Source organism: Drosophila simulans, chromosome 3R (assembly GCF_016746395.2).
Source record: "Drosophila simulans strain w501 chromosome 3R, Prin_Dsim_3.1, whole genome shotgun sequence".
In the NCBI taxonomy this organism is placed as follows: domain Eukaryota; kingdom Metazoa; phylum Arthropoda; class Insecta; order Diptera; family Drosophilidae; genus Drosophila; species Drosophila simulans.
The window spans coordinates 1785703-1806015 of NC_052523.2; the positions used below are offsets into that span (position 1 = coordinate 1785703).

The following is a 20313-nucleotide window of genomic DNA, read 5'->3' on the forward strand; positions in this document are numbered from 1 at the left end:
CCGCGGATTCAGACCAAGCGTTTTTATTGGCCGCCAGCGAAAATATATTTATTTGCCGCTCGCTCAAATTAACTCAGCTCAAGTCGTGAGTTTGCTCGGCGAAAGAGAGAGCCAGGTATATTATACTTATTTTAAATACGCAGAGAGGGCTTACTATATCGGGTTTGTGCTTTCCGAGATCGGAGGAGCGATTAAAATAAAATATATTAAAAATAGCAGACGGGGACAAACTACTCACGTTGGATTCTTTCATTTCGAACGCAAAACTTTCGCTTAGTTTATAGTTTTCAATCGGTCTAAAAATAGTGTTAAATCACAGTTGTGGCCTTACTCCAACTCCAATTTGACTTCATAAAATGAGAACTCACGGCTTAATCTGCACTGCGATGAAGTAACGCATAATTGGTTTAGTTTATATTAGTTATTTTGTAACTGGGCGAACTTAGACTTTTTGCCGTCATTGGCCTGATAAGTCCGTTCAAATATTAGGCACGTAAATTTAAAACCTTTAAACTAGTTATCTTTACGATGTTTGCTGGAAATCATTGCAACCCACTTTGCTTGCATCCCAGAATCGGTAGCACTCCGGATAAGATCTATATGGTCGTCATATATGTACATATGTGCAAGCGATTAATGTTTACAATCTCCTGTTTAGTCAAGAGTCGTAAACACAATCGGCCAGGGAAGAAAATAATTCCCAAGGGAGTTTCCCTCGGCAATTCAGTCACGACACAGGTTTGAGTTTCAGTTGACCAGAATTATATGCACAACAAGATTTGCAATTTGTTTTCGTTTTCTCTGCGATGTAGATAAGATAGTTCTATTACCAGCTATCTGTTTTTAATAATTAGTTAAGAGCGCGTTGAAATTGACTGACTGGCAGGAGCCTTGAAGTTATTTCCATCGCTTCTTGTGAAAGGGAGACTATCGTATTAGGCTGTCCCTGTGTTGGCACGATCATTATCTTTCAATATCTTGTCACTATATTTTGGCACCACAAAAACGAAAAGCTCAGGTAGCAGATAGTTCATCATTTAGTCAAATAGAGAATTGGGTATTCTGATCATGTACGAAGCACCATTCAATTTACAATTCTATATATATAATATTATGTAATATTTAATATAATATTTGTTTAGATATGCTTTCTTTACTTTCTTATTAACTTATTTAACTTGCAGAACATATAGAACTATAAAAACCGCGTACTTTGGCTGGAGGAACGGCGGCGAACATATTCAGCAACGGCTATGCATCAACTGGTTTTCTGGCCCGAAATATTGAAAAGTGTGTGCCAGACAGGCAAATCCACAGAACCGGCCCCAAAACAAAAAGAGGTAAAAGCAGAAAAAGGCGAAGAGCAGCTACAGAAAAGAGCTTACTGGGCAAACGGGTATTGAGACCCGATAGCCGCGAAAGAGCCGGCAAAACAAAGGGGCTAAAACAAAGAACAGCGGGCATGGCACAAAGGTAATAGGTATGCAAAGGCATATACGGGCGATGAATTCTTGGCTTAAATGGCAAGGGGTAGTGGGTTTTTGCTTTGGACTGGCGGAGGGATTGGGTGGTAATTAAGGTGTGTGAGAGGCTTGGCTTGGCAGAGGTGCGAAGCAAAGGTATGGTAATGAATCGCACATGAGAACTCCTAACAATGAACTTTGTGCTCTGTGTGTGCAAACAACTACAGATGTTTGCATGGAAACCTATCATTTCTCTACCCAAGAAGTTCGTATTATATTTACAACTAGGAAAATTGTAAGACTTACTATCATTTTCTCTGTTTCTGACCGATAGATTTCCCACACCTCAGTATGTAAAGCACTTTTGCATTGAAGATCATGCCTGCATTATAATTATATGAGATCCAGAGAAATATCTAACTGCATGAGCAGTATTGAAGTCTGATAACCTAATTACAACCAGAGCTGATATCGTTTTTTTTTTCCTGTTTTTCCGCATTCCTTATCGGTTCATGTTACTTCTACTTCAACCATGCTATTTAAACTCATTCGCCTTTCTGTCTTTTCCGCCTTTACTTCATTTGTTTTGGCCCAAATGCATTACAACAGCATGAAAATGCATTTGGTGCGCAATTTATCATTTTGTAGGTTTGTTTAGTTTTTGCATCTGCACTTTTGCTCTGTGCCTTGTAATTTATATGTCTAAGCAAATATTTGGTTGTTCGCGCACAGAACAACTTGGGTTAGTTAGCATGTGTTGTGAGGTCACATTGTCCAACAAAACAAGAGAAGTGTTTGTCAAAGTTAAATAGCAACTAGCGACTTGGGGAGGTTCCAAGCCTGCTTACTTGTACCGCCTGGGGATGAGGCTCCTCCGGAGAGATCGTTGACCCGAGGCAAACACCAAAGTTCAAGACACCCGACAGGGAGACAAATGGCATTCGCCCGAGATGATCGGGGTCTTAGCCACATTTGTGTCTAATGATGATGCCATAATAGTTGCAAATCAGTTCGAGCAATTAAAAGCGGTTTGTAATAGGAGAAACGTGTGCGATAATGGCTCTATAATAGACGTAACCCTTATATTCTTGACACTAATTACTAACAGCACTAAGCAACAAAGTTTGGCCGACGAAACGGGGATTTCGATTATTGAAAATTGAGTGCCAAAGAGAATAAAAAGTATCCTTTAGATATGTATTCATTTACTCTTCCTACGAAAATAAGTTTTAAATGGAAGCCCGCTTCTTAAATTGGTAGATACACACATATCCCTTTTGGGTCCCTTTGCCAGATGCGATCCTGACCGGCACTCACCGTTTCGTGCATTTCGCCGCTCTCGTCGAGGAGAGCCTCCAGGCTCTGGTCGTCCTTGGTGGGCGAGAGAGGGGGCGTGGGCGCGCGGTTCTTGGCCGAGAGGAGGGAGCGCGGCAGCAGGTGGCGGCCGTAGTGCAGGTAGAGGTAGCGACCCCACCTGCGCCCGGCCAGCCCGCAAACGGCCAAGATGGCGAACAGAGAAATGGCGAACCACATGTTGCTGATGGCCAACAGTGGCGGTGTTCAGTGGAAGCGGGCAGCGGTAGCAGCTGCAAAAGCTTTCGTGCGTGGGGGTGTCCCACTATTTGGGCTAGCACTGTTCGAAAGCTCTGGCGCTCCACATATCGCCTCTCTGTCTCTCTGTCTCTCGCTCTCTCTCTCTTTCGCTTTTCTGAATGGTCTTGTGACCCACGAGATTTGCTTCAGCTTTTTTCTCCGATTTTTTGCGTTTCTGTTGTCGCCACCGCTTTTATCACGCTCTACGCCTTCCGCTCTCCGCCGTTGCAGCACTGTTTTTGGCCTTTCTTCGTTACACGTAAACACTTTGTTCCTAGTTAGAACATTCAAATTTGTTTACTTTTCAACGTGTTCTCCGCAGATGTTTTTTCTATATTTTACTTCTTTTCTTTCACTTTAAAAGCTCCTCTTGGCTCTGTGCTCTGTGTGTTTTCAAACAAGTTGCTCGACCGACTGAAACTTATTGGACTCTCTTTTGGAGCCTCGGAAAAAAACGGGCCCCTGCTAACACGCCACCTACAGTGAGTCACGTCACACTTCGGCCAGCCCACAGACACAAACTTTATGGCCTATAAAAGCAGAGGCGAACTCAGCCCTATTCAAACGCTCCCATTTGGTGTGGTGACGCCGGTCCGAAATGGCAAAAAGGTTGTGCGACTTATGTGGTTGTGCTTATTACTTGGGTTTACACAAATATTTATGAAAAGGGCTGAAACAGGAAAGTTCCTGGATCATGAATTTATTCTTTAGTATGTAAATTGAAAATAACTGTGAAACCACATAGTTTTGTAAATCTGTTTAGTCCACTTTTTACAGTGTTGGTGGTACAGGTCGATATAATATGTTAGCCACTGTCGGAACATTATGTTAACAGCGCTGTTAAGCGTGTTTCAAACAACAGGTCAAGTGTTGAGACACCATGTTTCTGCAACATGTTGCTAGGAGCATTCCAACTCGAAGTTTCGTATACGTAATATTTATTTTTATGGAATAATTTATTATTGGAGGCTGCAAATTGCTGAGCTAGAAATAAAAGCATGAGCTGTCTCTTGTTTCTTTTTGGCACTCACGTGCCAAACTCATTTTGTTTTGGTTTGTTTTTCTTCGAGGTTTTATACATATATTGACTGCTGCATCTGCGGTTTGAGCAAAGTGTTTACATTTTTTTTGGGTTAAATGCGTAATTTTACCAACAGGTTTTGCGTAAATAAAAAAAACTCTGCAGCTCGGATGAAGAGCATTTAAATTTTGAACTGGATAAGTAGTATTTTTAATAAGATACTGATGAACTCAATAAAGAAATATCAAACATGTTGGTTCAAACTTGCAGCAATACAATGCGCATTTTGAAGTGATTGGTTTTATTTCTGGAAGTTTGACTGTAGTTAACGCCTTACACAAGCCGGAGGAAGAAGAGGACAAGTGGCCGAGACGCTGACCATAACTAAACGGATTTGTGGGCGTGTTTAATGCGGCGACAACGGCAGCAGGCCAGCGAAATACAAAGTCGAAAACAACATGAGCCATGCAGTTCAGTTCGTATTCTAATTAGTTACGCAGCAAACCGGTTAAAGTATGTTTTTCAAATCGCGTAAACAAGCCCCTCAAACCGTTGGAGTAGAGGGTACTTAAAAATAAACTGGAACCGGAATCGCCTTTCCCAACATTGCTCTACTCTGGAATGCATGCGATATTTTAAAGAGACCGATCGACGGCGAACCGGTTAAAAACGGATAACTCTTTAAATTGCCCTTGTTTCAGAGTCCACAGATGGATTTGATCACATGATCGTACCGAAGATTACGTTTGCATCACCCACAGCTGTCTGATTTATGGCTTATTTGTAGGTACGAACCTCGGTCTTAGCTACTCGCAATTAGTCCTAACCGGTTAATATTTGAGTCTGGTTAAAAACACGACTTAACATATGATTTCAGGTCGCCTTATCTGTGGATAACTTTAATTCAAAACTTAGATCATCTTAAATGATTTGCTTTAGCTCTAATTACCTCTAATTACAATGAAGAAATTGTTGACATGTACGTTTCTGACTAGCCAAAACATAGTTACCAAGTTGTCTGACCCCTTTTTTGCTCCTCAATTTGTATACTACAATGAAATCGACAGCACGCAATTATTTTTTGGCGACCTAAATGATGAAACAATCACGTGTCTGCGGGTATCTTTACATCGCAGCCGTGGATGTGTGCGATTTGATTTGTTTGTTTACGTGGGCTCGATGTGTATCCACTTGTCGAATGTTTGTTGATACGAGAGCATTCGTGCAACGCCCTCTCGACAATCGCCAGGTAGTGGGTATTGTGTTACCGAAAACATGTTCATAATGAGGCAACAATTGCAGCTAGATGCTGGTAATCCAATATCCCGGCTCAGGGGGCCGTAAACAGGAACTTGAAAGTCTGTGGCAGCATTCACTCAGCGCTGCAGTTCCACTTCATAATTTATATAATGCTTATTAGCAAATAAAAACGATTTGGGGCAAATTGAATGGTAACTAACTAACTAACTAAATATATCATTAGATCAAGACTTTCTCTCGTAATCTAATATTGAGCACCTCCTTTTCTTGCTTCTAGTTAGCCACTCCTCTGAAAAATGAAATACGTACAGACCCCGGATAATTCCAGTCAACCATTTGAAATCCAAGTCGGATAATAACCAAGCTTATATGGTTATGTGGCTCTTCACAACTGGCTGATTTCTTTCCCCCAAACAGAACCCGTTGTCGCATTGAATTTCGATTCGGGCCAACACAAAAGTGTTTATACACTCCGCTCGTTTTTCTTTTTTCGATGAAAAGTCCTATTGAAATCGTGTGGCCGACCTGGGCAATGCTTTTGGAATTAAACCTAATTACTGACAAAGGTGGGTAATTAAAGAGAGGTGACTCCCGAGCCCCAAAACAATGCCGAAAGGTGAAAGAAATGTCAAATGTGCCGCGATATAATGACGATAAAACAAAAGCTAGCTTGTAATGCAAATTGAAATGAAACCGAAAATATTTTAAAGTTTTCTAGACCGGCTGAACGGGTATCGAGCTCAAGAATTTGGGAATTTCTAGCCGATCATAAAGTGCCATGAGATATGTGCTTATGCAGATGAGGAATAGTTCCACGGTACTTGGTCGTCGCTTCTAGCCGCACAATCTGCCATTCAAATTTCTCCGAAATATGAAATTCGTTTAAGCAATCGAAACACTCGAATCGATCGAGGGTTGGAGATAAAAGATACAAGAGCCTCTGATAACCGTGTTGTATGTGTTCAAGTGAAGTCGTAGAACTCCATCTGTTTTTGAGGCTTCACATAAATATAGTAAGAGGTGGTCGAGGTCGGCAAGTAAACCGTGGTGTAAACACGGATGGTTCAGACGTTGCGATCACTGAATTCCAAGTGGAAAAGTGAGATTCGATTCTAGTCACTGTCTTGGGCACAGAATAAGTTTATATAAGCGACTGCTTGGCGGAACACCAATTGGCCGGGCAATTTGACCAATTTTACTAACTATTCACATTTAATTCTCGGACAAATTACGAGCACACACAAGGATTGCCCAGATCATCTGGTATGCCATATACACAGTGGCTACAGTGGCTTCGATTCGCATTCCACCTTCGTGGCGGTGGCATTTACATGATCATTAGCGTCGGGGCTGGACATTTTCGGTGGAATCCGAATCCGACCTTTTGGGCGGCAATTGGGAACCTTTTCGATCGATATGGCCACCGTTTATGGCCGAGGCATTGAATACTTTTGGCTTTCGGCTGAGACGCGCGCGGATTACAAAACTGACTGCATTTTGAAATACAATTTTCTTTGTTTTCGATGCGATTTCGCTTTCGGTTTCGCTATTTTTGTTTTCTGCCACGACTTTCACCCCGGGCAGAAGTGTCTCACGTCCCGCAGAAGACTAATATTTTATTTTGGCCTTCGTCGACTCATAAATATTTACCCTTTTCTTGATGTATTTGGCTATTTTTGAGATTTTCATTGTTTTGGCGCTCATTTTGGCAGCGTTTTTAGCCGGCGGCCCCAGAAGAATCGAAGATCGCAGAATCGTGGAGAGCCGAAGATCGAGAGAAGAGCGAGCCGCTTTCCTCGCACTCTTTCTTCTGCTGTTTTTCGCCGTATCTAATTTTGGACACGCTGCTCTGCGCGGAAAAACCCGAAAGCTATTTGCCCAAGTGCAGTTGATCAAATATTGCTCTATTTTTCGGTCGAACGAGAGTCACATTTTCGGCAGACTTCTAGATCTATTCTATCTCCTCGATCACACGCGCTGCGGTCTTTAAGTCGGTATTTCGAATTTCGAATATTCAGAATGGAACGCGACGGCGACTGTGCGGCTTGGAGGTGTTGCGAAAACTAAAAAGCCAGCCATAGCTGGCTCAGTCGACACAGTCGCAGTCGCAGCAGGCGCCGCAGCAGCAGCGGCAGCAACAAATGAAACAACATCGCCAGTAGAAACAATAACAATATCAACAGCAGCCAAACGTGGCTCAGCTGCCGCTGCCTTTCAGCTGATACGAGTGTATGAAGCTGTGGCTGCGATCCGTCCGTCCACTGTGACGATTCGAGGGACGCGACTGTGGGTGGCACGGGTGATCTTACATTTGAAATGCTGATCACTTGGAGGGGTTCCAGAGGCACAGGGGCTAAACATGCGCTTTGCGGCGACTTTCGACTCTTTTGCGGATCAACTTTGTCATCGCAAACAAACGGGACAGGATAGCCTTTTAATTCTCTGCTCGGGATTTGTTCTTAGTTTAGTCTAGTCTAGTCTAGTCATCATATATTTTGAGGAATCAGTCAGTATAATTGGTGGTATTTAGCAAACATTAATAATATTATTAGGATTGATAATATCTGCATTACTGCAGGCTTCTTTAATCCTTTGTGCTCTTTACTGACTCTTTATTGACGAATAAGATGCATTATGATTAGATTGTGATTAGATTCAAAACTATAGATACGATGTAGCTTTTCCAAATGCTATCCCTTTCGTTATGCAGTCGCTCTTTTTTAGAGTGCTCCATCCCCACCCCCGCTTTCCCCCAGCGCGGTAATTGCTTTTCAGGTGTTTGCTGCGCTTTTGCTTCACAGCTATGCAAACATATTAACTGTCATGCTAATCAATCGATTGCACAGCGCCTATACGAGTGTATTAACTGCCTGGCCAGCGATTTGTTTGCTTTGCCCCCTTTTAAACGAAGCATTTTAGCGGCTTACTAAGTGTGTGCGTACACCTTTTGTGTGCATTCCTTGGAAGGCAATCGAATCCGCTGCTGCATCTACATATGTATGCACCGAATGCACTTGCCACAGACTTACGACACATCCCAAACCAAAGGGAAAATTCTAGATTGAATCGCAGATACAACGTGAATGTGGATCGCTCACTGGCGAAAATAATCAAGATCAAGAACAGGTTAAAGATCCTTTTGGCACTTTACTTATTATTTGGTGATTATTTATAGATGAGATTAAGGTCGTTGCAATCTAATAAAACCTCTGATTTAAGCCAGTACTACTTTGTAAGCAAACGAGTTATCATCGACTTATTCCAGTTACGCCCATTAATTCTGCTCATACGAATCGTCCCATAACTTAATGGCGTTTATTAAGTGCGAGATTGTAAACAGTACTTAGTACTATTATTGCATATACTATTTATATTCGTTTCTATATTATGATTATTGATATTTATGATTATTGCCAAGTAATTCGGTTTAGTATCTGTGTTCGAATTGAATCAATACAGCAGATACCTTAATCAAATCATTCATTTGAATGAGAAATTGCGATTACTATCTCAATTATTCGTCTGAATGCCAGAAGGCAAGAATTAACTTTCAAACGAGATCAGTGCGACACCTCGGCACTTCTCAATCATTCGAAACCGCACCCACGATCCACAACTTATGTGAATGAGATATCAAAGTATCCCGCAGGAATACTAAAAGATCGTTACCACTCCCACTTAACCGCCCACCCGCGAAAGTGCATTAATTGCAGAATTAAGCAAGTGGTTTATGGGCCTGCTGCAATAAAGTGCGCAATTTAATATACGAGTGCACTTACATACGATGAACCATCTTTTGATAACCCGGGAGATAGAGGGAAAAGGCTGGGCGAGAGATATGCAAATTGAGAAGATGATTCCGATGGAGGTGGGTGGTGGGTGGTGGGTGGTGGAGAGGCGAGATGCGAGCAGGCCTCTGAGCAATCCAATTCCAATTGTCCTCCCAGCTCGTTCGTAAAAATTCATTGAAGCCAATTGATGGTACAAGTACACCACCAGGCCTACCGGCCCTACAAATATTTATTTATAGTATATTGGCATGGGGCGTCCAGCAATTGGAGGCGATGTTGATTTGGCTGGCGTCACCGGCCCCTGGGAATTGGGGGGCGTGGCTCGGGAGCATCACCGCTTAGGATTCGGCGCCCACAAAGTGCGGGCAGTACGATCTTGTCCGCTAATTGAGCGTTTAAGTGAGGCAAGGCGCATCGTTTTATTCTGCTATTTTTATTCACCTGAACCGGATTTAGCATCGAAAAAATAGATGATGATGAGACCCACCAATCAACTCGGCAAGCAAACAAAATAAAACAGAAAACTTAAACCGGCTAAATGACAATCGCTGTGGAGCGCTTTAAATACGTATTTAATTGGGATTCAATTAGAATATAGTTAAATGTAAGTTAGTAGTTAGCCGTTGCTCCGCTGATGCGACATGTGTTCGAACTGGCTTAATTGAATCGATTTATAATTGAAACATCTAGCGATCCATCCAATAAACGATTTATGCGAGGCACGCGCTCATCTCCGCGCAAGTAGTGGTCTGCAATCTAAACTAAACCAACCGGTTGGTTGGATTATAAAATAATGAACTCGTCGCTCATTTGAGTAAAAGTTCAGCATACGCATTTGGCTCCATTCATAAATTCATAATTTATGCAGACCGCAAACTATTCATGTTCATTAAATTCTTAACTTAAGGCATTCATTTGCCCATAGTTTTGAGGTAGCGCAGTGCTAGGTAGACCAGGAAAATGGAACGAAATTCATGTTCCTTCAAAGATAATCCACAATGTGGGCTCAATTCCGACTGAGCTCATCCATCAAACGCGCTTCAAGATAAGCTCAAGTATTGCGCAATTGGTCTGCATTATCTCCAAACGGTCACTTTGGATTCACCCAAATCATATACCACAAATCACTCAGCGGGTTTGACAATCAAGAGATCCCATTCATTGGGCACATCTGTGGCCTCCAGGTCATTTTGGCTCAGCGGAAGTTTCTACAAGCCAAGTTCGCATCGGAAGCGATTGTTAGTTGGTGTTTGGTCACTCATGGCCACTAATGGTGGGTATTCCATTTACTAGCGATAACCCTTGAGTGCCAAGATCTATTGATAGCTCACTGCTGTGGCTCTCTGTTTTTACGATTATGGATGTTTTGATGCGACGCTAATGAGGAAACAATTTGCCGGTGCATTGCTACACTGGCGGCTGATAAGACGGGGAAATTAATCATTGCGGCGATAAAGGAAAATTCAGTTCGGACCTGTTACGGGCAGTGGTGGAGTGCCTAAAGTGGAGTGCCAGGCCCTCAAAACACTGGAGTTACTCAACTCCATCGTGAACCCAAAACTGCACTTGGCACGCTTTCGGGGATGTGAAAACGTGCCCGTTAATATCGCGCAAACAAATTCACAAAAGGTGCTAATTGTTGTAAAATGCCGATGAATTAAAATGTGTCTGCATAAAGCAGGTGCCTTTTAAAATGTTAAATATTGCGAAATGGAGCCCCGTCAAATCAGTCTAATTAGCATGTCGATTTGGAGCTTCGAACGGAGACCAGAAGAATGTGGTGGTTAGCTGAAAAGGGGCCAGAATATCAAGGGGCCGGCTGTAGATTGGCTCCCAGCTGATACTTGTCGATCGCAGGCAAGGTTGGACTTGGCTGTGGTCGTATATATTACGCATGTAAATGGGTTTCGTTGGCTGTTAGGCTAGGTTGGGTAATAGGGCCATATGCGAGTATGTATCTGTAGTGATAAAGCCTCAAAGTGATTCGTTGTGGTTGCTCTGCATTTGGCATTTGGCTGAGTGAAGCCCCAGAAGCGTCGAAAAAATAAAGTTTCTTGAACTAAAATGCGAGGTCCATGAATGGTTTAGTTCTCCGAAGTGAGTGGCTCTTACAGAAATGAATATTTGTTTACAATGGAAGTGAACCAAAAGGTTATCGCATACAATCGAGGTGTTTGTCATGGCAATTTGTTTTTAAATGTTATGTAAAAAGATAAAACAGGTCTTGTTACTTCCTCGTTGCCAGCTTTGTATTCAAACGAACATACAATCCTTTATTTCAAGTTGTTTATCATTTTTAGGGAAGTTAAAGCTTGGTCCTTCACCACCGCATTTTGTGTCCTTCATATTCAATATGAATTCGATTGAAATTTCGATGCAATGAAAATGTTTGAATTTAAGATGCTCACTGAAAGTATGAATTATAAACCTTTTGCCAATCTAGAAATGATAATTGGTTGACTTTTTAGCAAATGAGGATATTAAATGCTCGCTCGACAGAGAAATGACCCAATGCAACTTATACTAAGATCCCAATGGATAGGATAATATACCAATGATGGGCGATTGTAAAAGTGCCGAAAGAACAGAAAAACTTGAGTGACGAATGCAGCCAACAAGTGCTAGTGCCAGAGATTTTTCGTGGAAAATGTAATATTCATTTCTTGTGGGTTAATAAAACATAACTAAAGAAAAGTGCAACAGTGCTTAGGTTTCGAAACTACAGAAACGGAAACATAAATACCAGCGAGCACAAACTATTGAAATCAACAATAACCGAAAATAGAAATATAAGTTAGCAAAAATTCAAAGTTTTCACACAATTTCCAAAGTATTTTTTTTTTTTTTGTTTTTCTTTAGTTTGGTGCGGACAACACAGTTAGGTTTAGGTGAAGAATTCTTATAAAAGGGTTTCTGGTCCTAACCTCGCCGCCCAGCATTTCCAGGTCATGCGATGCGGCATGCGATGCCGTTTTTATGATCTTGTAGGTCTTGGCGAACGGCGCCTTTATAAGCTGTCGTAGTTACAGGATGTTAGATATCATATCATATCGTGGTATAGATTTGTATTAGGGCGAATGGGAGACTCATTTCGATGGAGATTGTTTGTAGGTTTCGATTTCGAATCGATTTTGTTCGATATTATTTCGGTTGGAAATTAAATGCAAATCAAATTTCAAGACAGAAGAAAAACAAGAAAAGAAGGAGAAGAAAACGCATGTACAAAACACGTGGGGAAAAATGTAAACAAGATTTACGATTATATAAGTATGTATAGAACAAATTTTGCGTATAAATTTAATTAATTAGTAATCATTAAATCGATTTCTGAGGCATAACCTAAAGAAGCAGATGTAATATCGTAATATCGATTCGGTTCGTAAGTCAAAAATATCGTGGAAGAGCTCGAGAGAATCTTTGGAAAATACATATATGTAGAACAAGTCGAGGAGAAAACTCAGAGCAAAGAGTTAAACGATATGGATAGGTAGATAAAGACATAGTCGCGCATGGATAGGCTCGGGTCAGGCCGGCATCGAATGGATTCGGACTCACCTCCCAGGACTCGCGGGTCAGGTCGCTAATCTCCTCGCCATCCTGGCTGCCGCCTCCCATGCCGGCTTTGGTGGTGCCGCTCTTGGTCCACTCGGTGTCCTCTTGAATCAGCTCGAAGCCACGCGCCTTGATCTGCTCTTCGTCCAGCTCACCGTACAGGTGTTTCACCCAGGTGTTTATGAAGCGATAGAGCTCATCAACGCTGCAATCGAAAAAAAATGCAATATTAAATACACTCTTTGGTATGTCAGAATATATTGAGCATGTTGTTCAAACTCCGGATTTCAGTCTGGAGGTATTAGATACGCTTTCACAGGCAATAAAGCAACAAGATCTCCATGAATACGAAACTAACTCACCGATTCTTTGGCACACTGAACCAGTACTCAGCGCGCAACTTGTTCTTGCCGTAGGACATGACAGAGGTTGGCAGCGGAATGGCCTTGCCGATGGGCTTGCCCATGCGCAGGCGTAGATACAATGGTGGGTCAAGGCAGGCTCGAGCCGGTCGTGGGATGAGTTCTGTGGAAGATACAACATTGGTGAGCGTCCCATCGATTGAACATCAAATCCATCTTACTGTCCACACTGATAAAGAGTTCCGGCTTGTCGTCCATGGAGACCATGGAACGATAGTCCAGCTTGGGCGCCTGCTTGGCCTCCTTCAGCTTGGTGCTGGACGAAGTGCCCTCCGAGGAGTGAGGACGAATAAAGGTACCGATTGAGGAACGTCTGGGGAGGTACAACAAGAAAGTATTAGCATAGATCATAAGAACGTAGGACTAAAGGAACAATGATTGGAATTTACACTCAGAACAAAAGAATGAAGCTTATGAATCAATTTGAACCAAAAATGGGTAAATGTGCTTGGTGGACTTAGGTACTTCTTTGCGATTCAACACTACAACATCAACATCACTAGCAACAACAAGAGCAACAACAACGGCAACACATAGTGGAACACATCAAGAAAGTGGTGACAGCTGATCGGAGATCCGTCCTTACCCATAGGTCATGTGACCCTCGGAATGAGTCGAATGCGGAGTCAATGGCGGCACAGGTGAGCCACCAGAGTCCTCGGACGGTGTTTTCGAAAAGAGATTCCCGCCCAGCTCTGAGACCAGAGTGATGGGCGAGCTATATGGTTCGTACATGAGTGTGGAAAGTATATATAGGCAAGATATCGAGTGTTATGTGTCGTATTATGTTGTGCCGTGTGGTGTAGTTGTGGTTGTGGGTGTGTTTGTGGGGTGTGGCGACATGAGCGAGATCAAGTGGAGTATGTATGTTTAGCAAAGCAGCCGATCCGCACAAAACGAAGGTAAGCATTTGCATTTTTGGTTTTTTTTTTGAGTTTTCGAAACGAAATAAACAAAATTTGGTACCAATTATAGTCAGAGATCGCTAAATGTGAACTCACTGAGTTCGGGGTGGACTCACCTTGAGAATACTTTCGAAAATACACTTTGGTTGGAGTCACCCGTGTTGGGCGCCGAGTCTGTGTCTCCCGACTTGTTCAGGCTTCCACTGCCCACGCCGCCGGGCGGCACGGCTCCACCCTCCCCAGTCAAGCCCTCCACCCAGGTCAGGGGGTATGAGAGACGTTTAAGCATCTGCAGAGTAAAGAATGCATTAGTAACTATTTCAATACAGCACTTAAAATTGATTTAATCTATTAGGGTACCTTGTTCTTCTTGTCCGCCTGCTTGTCTGTGGCAGCCAGTGCAGCCGCCTGGGCCTGAGCCTGCTGGGCAGCCTCGTCGTCGACGCTGAAGCTCACGCTCGAGGTCTTCTTACGGACGCCCCCTGCGCCTCCTGTGCCGGCGTCGAGACTCTGGCCAAGGATGGTGCTGCGCGGCGGGGACTCGCTGAAGTGCGTCGGCACAATGGTTTTCGGTGGTACCCAGTCGGAGCTGAGGACAATGTCCGCGTCGCTGTAGACGGTTTTCTTTGGTATCGGCTGTACGTTGGGAACGGGCTCGCGTATATCGATGCCCGAGTCGTAGCAAGACTGCTTGGACAGTTGCTCCAAGTGCTCCAGGTCAATGCCCGAGGGAGGCAGAGGAGCGACGGCTGAGGTGGGTGCGACGGCGGCGGCAGCTGCAGCGGCAGCCACAAGGGGCTGGCCAAGCGGCACGCCACTGACCGAGCTATTGGCCGAGTGCGGATCCTGGACACGTGCGCCACTGTCCACGGTAACGTTAGACTCGTTGTCGCCCTCATCTTCCGAGGATCTTCGAGAATTAGACAAACAATAGCTGAGTAATATTTGGGGGCGCGGCACACACACAGATTTATGTACAAGTGGTTTTTGGGGGTGCGATGTGTTATGGGTTTTGGTGTAAAGCGGTTGGTTTATTAACACAAATTGCATTTATGGGTAGGGTTTTTGGCGTGGCGTGGTCAAAATATGAAAATAAAAACGCAAAAAACAAAAAGCAAGTTATTAAAACAATTAAAAGTGGTCTTTGGCAAGCCAAAGTCTTATCTACTATATATGATTTCCAGTGATTGAATAGTTCACACCAAGTACTTCACTTCATGAAGGCTACTTGAGATAATATATTCTCGATTATATAGCTATCGATTTCATTGATTTAGAAATGCGTTTATAGTCCTGAGTTATCAAATTAATGAGTTTTATGGTAATCATGAGAACAGTAAACAGATTCAAATCGCATTTCAATCAAAAGGTATTATTGGATACGATGTATGAAATTAATCAATTCATAATTTCGCGATTAAGCTTTGCAATTTCGATTAGGTAAACAAAATTATCTAATAATGTTTATGTTTGTTAAAAATAAGATTTGTGAAAAGTCTAACGAAGAGTAACGTTATAATATATGTATGTACATTATGTTAATTACTTAAAATCGAACATTTTTATACGTTCTTCAAAAATCGAAAAAGCGTGTACAATTATACAAAACATTTACATTATTTTGCGAAGTGAGAAAAAACATCTAAAAATGGATCAACAAACAAAAATGTCTGGAGAATGTGTGAACACAAGCGTGAGGCAGCTGGGCAAACACTAACCGGTCTTTGCTCGGAATGGCCCAGTGGTGATCCAACAAACTCTTGCGCCGCTCCTCGAGGGTGGAGCGAGTGCTGGAGAGGCCCAGGCCGGCCTTCTTGTCTTCATCGTCTAGAGCGTCAGTCTTAGCGCTATCTTTGGCTTCCATAGAAGAGTCCTGTAGAAAATGGAAGAGTAGTTAGTTGGAACACAGGATCAATATGATTATAATGCCTTACCTCCACACGTTCGCGGTCGAAGGCTTTGGGAAACGCGTCGCCATCGCGTCCAGTGCTAGAGCACAGCGACTCTTGGTCGTCAGCGATCTCCAGCGACCCTATTTCTGCTGTTGTTAGATAAGAAAATAGTATTAGTAAGCGAATTTCTTGTGGAAAAGGAAATTTTATCATCACTGTTTCTATACTTCTGTTTCCGACCGATCTTAGGCAAGCTAAGCAGTTAATCATCTTCGACGATTTTATATAGGAGTTACAGAAACTTGATTTCAGGAATGACCCGTCGCAGAACTTACCATCCAAGCGCTTATTACCGTCTTCGCCCAGCAGCGACTGCTGCTCGGGTAGCTCCTTGGAGTCTTCTTCGACTAATACTGGTTTGGGATAGTAGATCTCCGGCTTCTCCGCGTCTCCCGAGGCGGAGTTCAGGCCCTGACCTGCTCCTCCGGCCACTCGCATGTGCGCTATGTCGTGGAAGATGGCGGCGTTGACCACCAGCTCCATGGGCGCAATGACGCCGTAGCTCTCCGGGCCGTGCTCGATGACCAGGGGATCGCTGACGTTGGGATCGAACATAACGGCGTTGGGCGTGACCAGCAAGACGCCGCCCACCACGCCCTGTCCGTCTGTGATGTGGCGCACATTGATCTTGAGGAAGCGCTGGGTGATCACCGGATCGTCGCTTTTGTTGGCCTCCTCCTCCGCCTGCTGCTGCTGGCTACTGCCGCCCACGCGCTCGATGTGTCCCGGTTTTGGGGATCCGGGGCGCAGGCCCTCGAGTATGTCTGCAAGGAGCGGCATTTGGTTAATATCTTTGCTGGTTCGGTGGTCTGCAAAAACGCCATTTAGTTATTATATTATATTGGGCGCAAGTGGTTTTCGGGTGCTATTTTGCTGGGCTGTGATTTTATCAACTACACCCGTGGCCGCGATAAGATTGTGAAAGCAAAATTGATATATGGGATAGTTTAGACTAAATCTACGCCTTGTGACCCCCTTTGTTGTTCTAGGTGTTACGACCAGTGAATGGGAACGGCATTATAGCGCTTTTCCTAGTTAGTTGGGCGTGTAAGGTGATGTCGTAAAGAGATTGCCCAAAGGGTGTAGCTTTTGCATAGGGTCATGGGATGGTAACAAATATTATACACCATCATACGAGGGGGTAAAAGGGGCTTTTAATAGTTCGGACTAACTGGGTGGTTGTAAGTTTTAACTTTAATAGTGTAATTAGTTTCTAGTTCTAACTAGTTATGATGCCTTTTGAATCTATTAGTGCAACTGCTCTATCATCCATAACAGCGATGCGGTTTCCTGGGACATAGTCATGGGAATGGACAACGAGACCCTTGCTTGACCGAAGGTTATACTTTCCGGAACACCTGGACCTTCAAGGCCAGGAGTTTGTGAACCGCAATTAGCACTTATTCGCAGATCGGAGAAACAACAATGGTAGAAAAACAAACAATAACCTCCATTGCGCCAGAAGACAGCCGTGTGCATGCTGAAACTGTGGATCTCGAGTACGTCCCGGCGCACTCTACGTCGTGGATTATCCGGCTCTCAGTACGTGGCTTTCGGCAATCGACCGACTCGATTTTATTGCCTTTTTAAAGTGAAAAACAGCGCAAAAACACGTTCTATGAAACAGACAACATTGGCCAGCAGTGTGACCGCAGCTCGGTTGTTTACATATACCTCATGTTAAGGGAATATACTGAAAAGTTCTCGTCTGAAGTAAGGGTATTCATGAAACTGCAATGCTGTTTCTGGAAAAAGTAGCGCCAAAAATCGTAGATATTACAAAATGGGGCCAAACATTACTTTTCTATCTGAAATTCATCAATTAACGTATGCACATACCTTTAACTATATTAAATAGCTGAATAAGGCTATTTCAAAGTTAGATATAGCCCTGAGACTAACTTCTTTTTCGAAATTTAGCAATTTGATATATAATAAACATAACAGCTTTTCGCTGTTTCTAACAAAACATTATTACGAAGAAAACCTAATTTAAATAACTATATTCAAATAAGCGATATGTGCAGTTAATTGCGCATAGGGGTATATGATATTATGCAAATGTTTGGACTTCTCTAGTGAATGCGATCCAAAAAGCGATTGAAGAACGCAATACGCAGTTTCTCAAACAATGGTGACACATGCATGTAAAAAGCGCGTGCAATGAAAATCTCAAGCGGCGATGATGGCAAACGCTTCACTATCGTCGCACCAATTGCACCATTTCCACGGAGCAGCGCCTGGGTTGGCTTCCGTTCTTACCTTTCTCGCGGCTCTCGTCGCCGGACAGCTTGCGCTCGACCGGACTCGATTTGCCGGACAGGCTGGCGCCGTCCGCGTCGTGGGTGGAGCTGCTGGAGGCGTCGTCCTTGGCGCTCTTGTCCGGCACCAGCAGCTGCTGGCCCGGGTAGATAAAGGAGCTGTTCAGCCGGTTGAGGTGGGTCAGCTCCGATGGCGTGGTGTCGAACCGGGCGGCCACGGATGTCAGGGTGTCGCGATTGCCCACGGTGTAGGAAATGGTGGGTATGGTGGGCAATGAAGACTTTTGCCCTGCGGAACGAAAAGAAATCATAATTAATAATGGCATCGTATCGCTGGCGGCGCGTGCTCGCAGTTCTTTACTCGGAGGATCGGGTTCCTTCGGGGGACGCTGCTGGAAGAGCTCGAAAGCGTCGCCATCGGGTCGCAGGTGCGAATAGATCACACCTGTTGGCGGAACCTGCCGCCGGCAGAGGTATATAACCGAGAACTGTTTGGTTGGCAGGTGCCAGTATATCTCAATCATTTCCACCATTTCTGGCCCTGTATTACACGGTTTCCTCTGTCCTTCAAACTGCGTGCTCATCAGTTTTACCGAACTGTCACAATTGCATCCATACATATAAACAACTATCAGCACTGTTAGCTTGGGCGCGCACTTTTAAACGCTTACATTCTGCAAGCGTCTGCAAGCCGTGCGGAATTGAAAGACCACTCACTGGCCCAGCAAAAAGACCATTGGTGTTATCAGACTAACTATTCACTTTGATACCGGGAGGTGCGATAAGAATTTGTTTGTAGGTACCCCCCGTTTGCCACACAATACTCTGCAATGACTCAGATAACTGTGAGTCAAGTTCAAACTTATGCGATCGATAAAAGGAAAGGTAGACAATCGATGTTGCACTGGCAAAGTAAACATGTTTTTTTTTGTAATCAAAACTATTTATGATTATGTTAGGAACGCCTCTGGCTTAGGCACTAAAATGGACTGTAATGCGCAAAGTACAAACTGTGTTGATAGATCGAAATTGGGATTCTGTAGAATTATTTAAAACTGCACTCTATTTTGACGAGGTATGCAAGTGTTATTTTGTAAAAAAAAACCCTCCTTGATAGCAGATTTAATTTAAGATTAATTCAAAATGAGCACTCTCGTAATTATACATAGATTTTACTTAGAGTGTGAGCTTGAGCGACACCTGTCGGCAGAATCCCCTACCCAATTCGTTGAGAGACCCCTAGCGTTGACTTGAAGAACCTACGATTTCTACACAAATTTTACATTCTGTCGTATAATATAAGATTAAACTAAACTATTTGAACTGAAAGTGAGCAAATACAGGGTTTTAAACCGGGCAAGGTTCCTTCCCGAAATAAGTATTAGTTTTGAGAAATACAAAATCATTTTTATACAATTCTGCATCCATCTGCTTATCTTTCTTATCTAGATTTACTCCCACAGAGTAAATGAAATCTCATCGGTTTAAATCTGTAAATATTTAGTGGACTATCGGAAATACTTACTTGATAGTTTGTCGACGCTCTCGAAGCGCTGCTCCACTTTGGAGCGGAGCGAGTCCAAGTCGAATGGAGCCGCAAGGCCGTGATCCACGCTGCGCGATTTGCTCCTGGAAAAGTCGGAGAGCGGTTGTAAAATCGGCGGGGAATGGAATATTTGGGCTTGTAGCGATCGGAGCGCAATCTGTTGCGATCCTTATCACTTACAAATTTCCAGCTCGAATTGTGACCATAACCGGGTAATAACAATTTATTTATTGGCAGCCCGTTTGCCTTTTTTATTCAACCTTTTTGTTGTGCATTTGCTATCGTTTTGTAAAGATTATCTTGACGATCAGCGAGTGTCCAAATACGGCGAAACGACGCATTTTAAATGTTTTTTTAAACGGTTTTTGATCTGTTTTGTTTTTTGTTCGATTAGCCTTTAAACGATTGGCGAGAAGTCACGATTTTTCAAGTGACTGTCCTTAGGTGTTCGATAGAGTTAACTCAGAAAAGTATAAGGTATCAGTATAAGTAATTTGTAAGGAATTTGTGAGGACTTGTCGAGTGCATTTAATTACTGATTATAATT

General features: G+C 43.2%; 1 protein-coding gene across 30 annotated transcripts in view; it reads right to left on the reverse strand.

The window, feature by feature from the left end:
* Positions 1 to 20313, reverse strand: part of LOC6726786 (TLD domain-containing protein 2) — an 80472-nt gene that overhangs the window by 6963 nt on the left and 53196 nt on the right. For 8 of the 30 annotated variants that reach the window (XM_044923233.1, XM_016175970.3, XM_016175972.3 and 5 more), the window contains 12 exons: positions 19746 to 19849; positions 18222 to 18509; positions 16235 to 16723; positions 15942 to 16048; positions 15726 to 15880; positions 14368 to 14941; positions 14124 to 14296; positions 13689 to 13820; positions 13264 to 13415; positions 13043 to 13205; positions 12684 to 12885; positions 12053 to 12142 (listed from right to left, as the gene is read on the reverse strand). In XM_044923233.1, coding sequence (XP_044779168.1) covers positions 12053 to 12142; positions 12684 to 12885; positions 13043 to 13205; positions 13264 to 13415; positions 13689 to 13820; positions 14124 to 14296; positions 14368 to 14941; positions 15726 to 15880; positions 15942 to 16048; positions 16235 to 16723; positions 18222 to 18509; positions 19746 to 19849 — 2629 coding nt within the window. Of the gene's footprint in view, positions 1 to 1212; positions 1274 to 2780; positions 3571 to 6987; positions 7398 to 12052; positions 12143 to 12683; positions 12886 to 13042; positions 13206 to 13263; positions 13416 to 13688; positions 13821 to 14123; positions 14297 to 14367; positions 14942 to 15725; positions 15881 to 15941; positions 16049 to 16234; positions 16724 to 17407; positions 17628 to 18221; positions 18510 to 19745; positions 19850 to 20313 lie in introns of those variants that run through there. The other 22 variants (XM_016175989.3, XM_016175991.3, XM_016175966.3 and 19 more) reach the window with 15 other exon arrangements.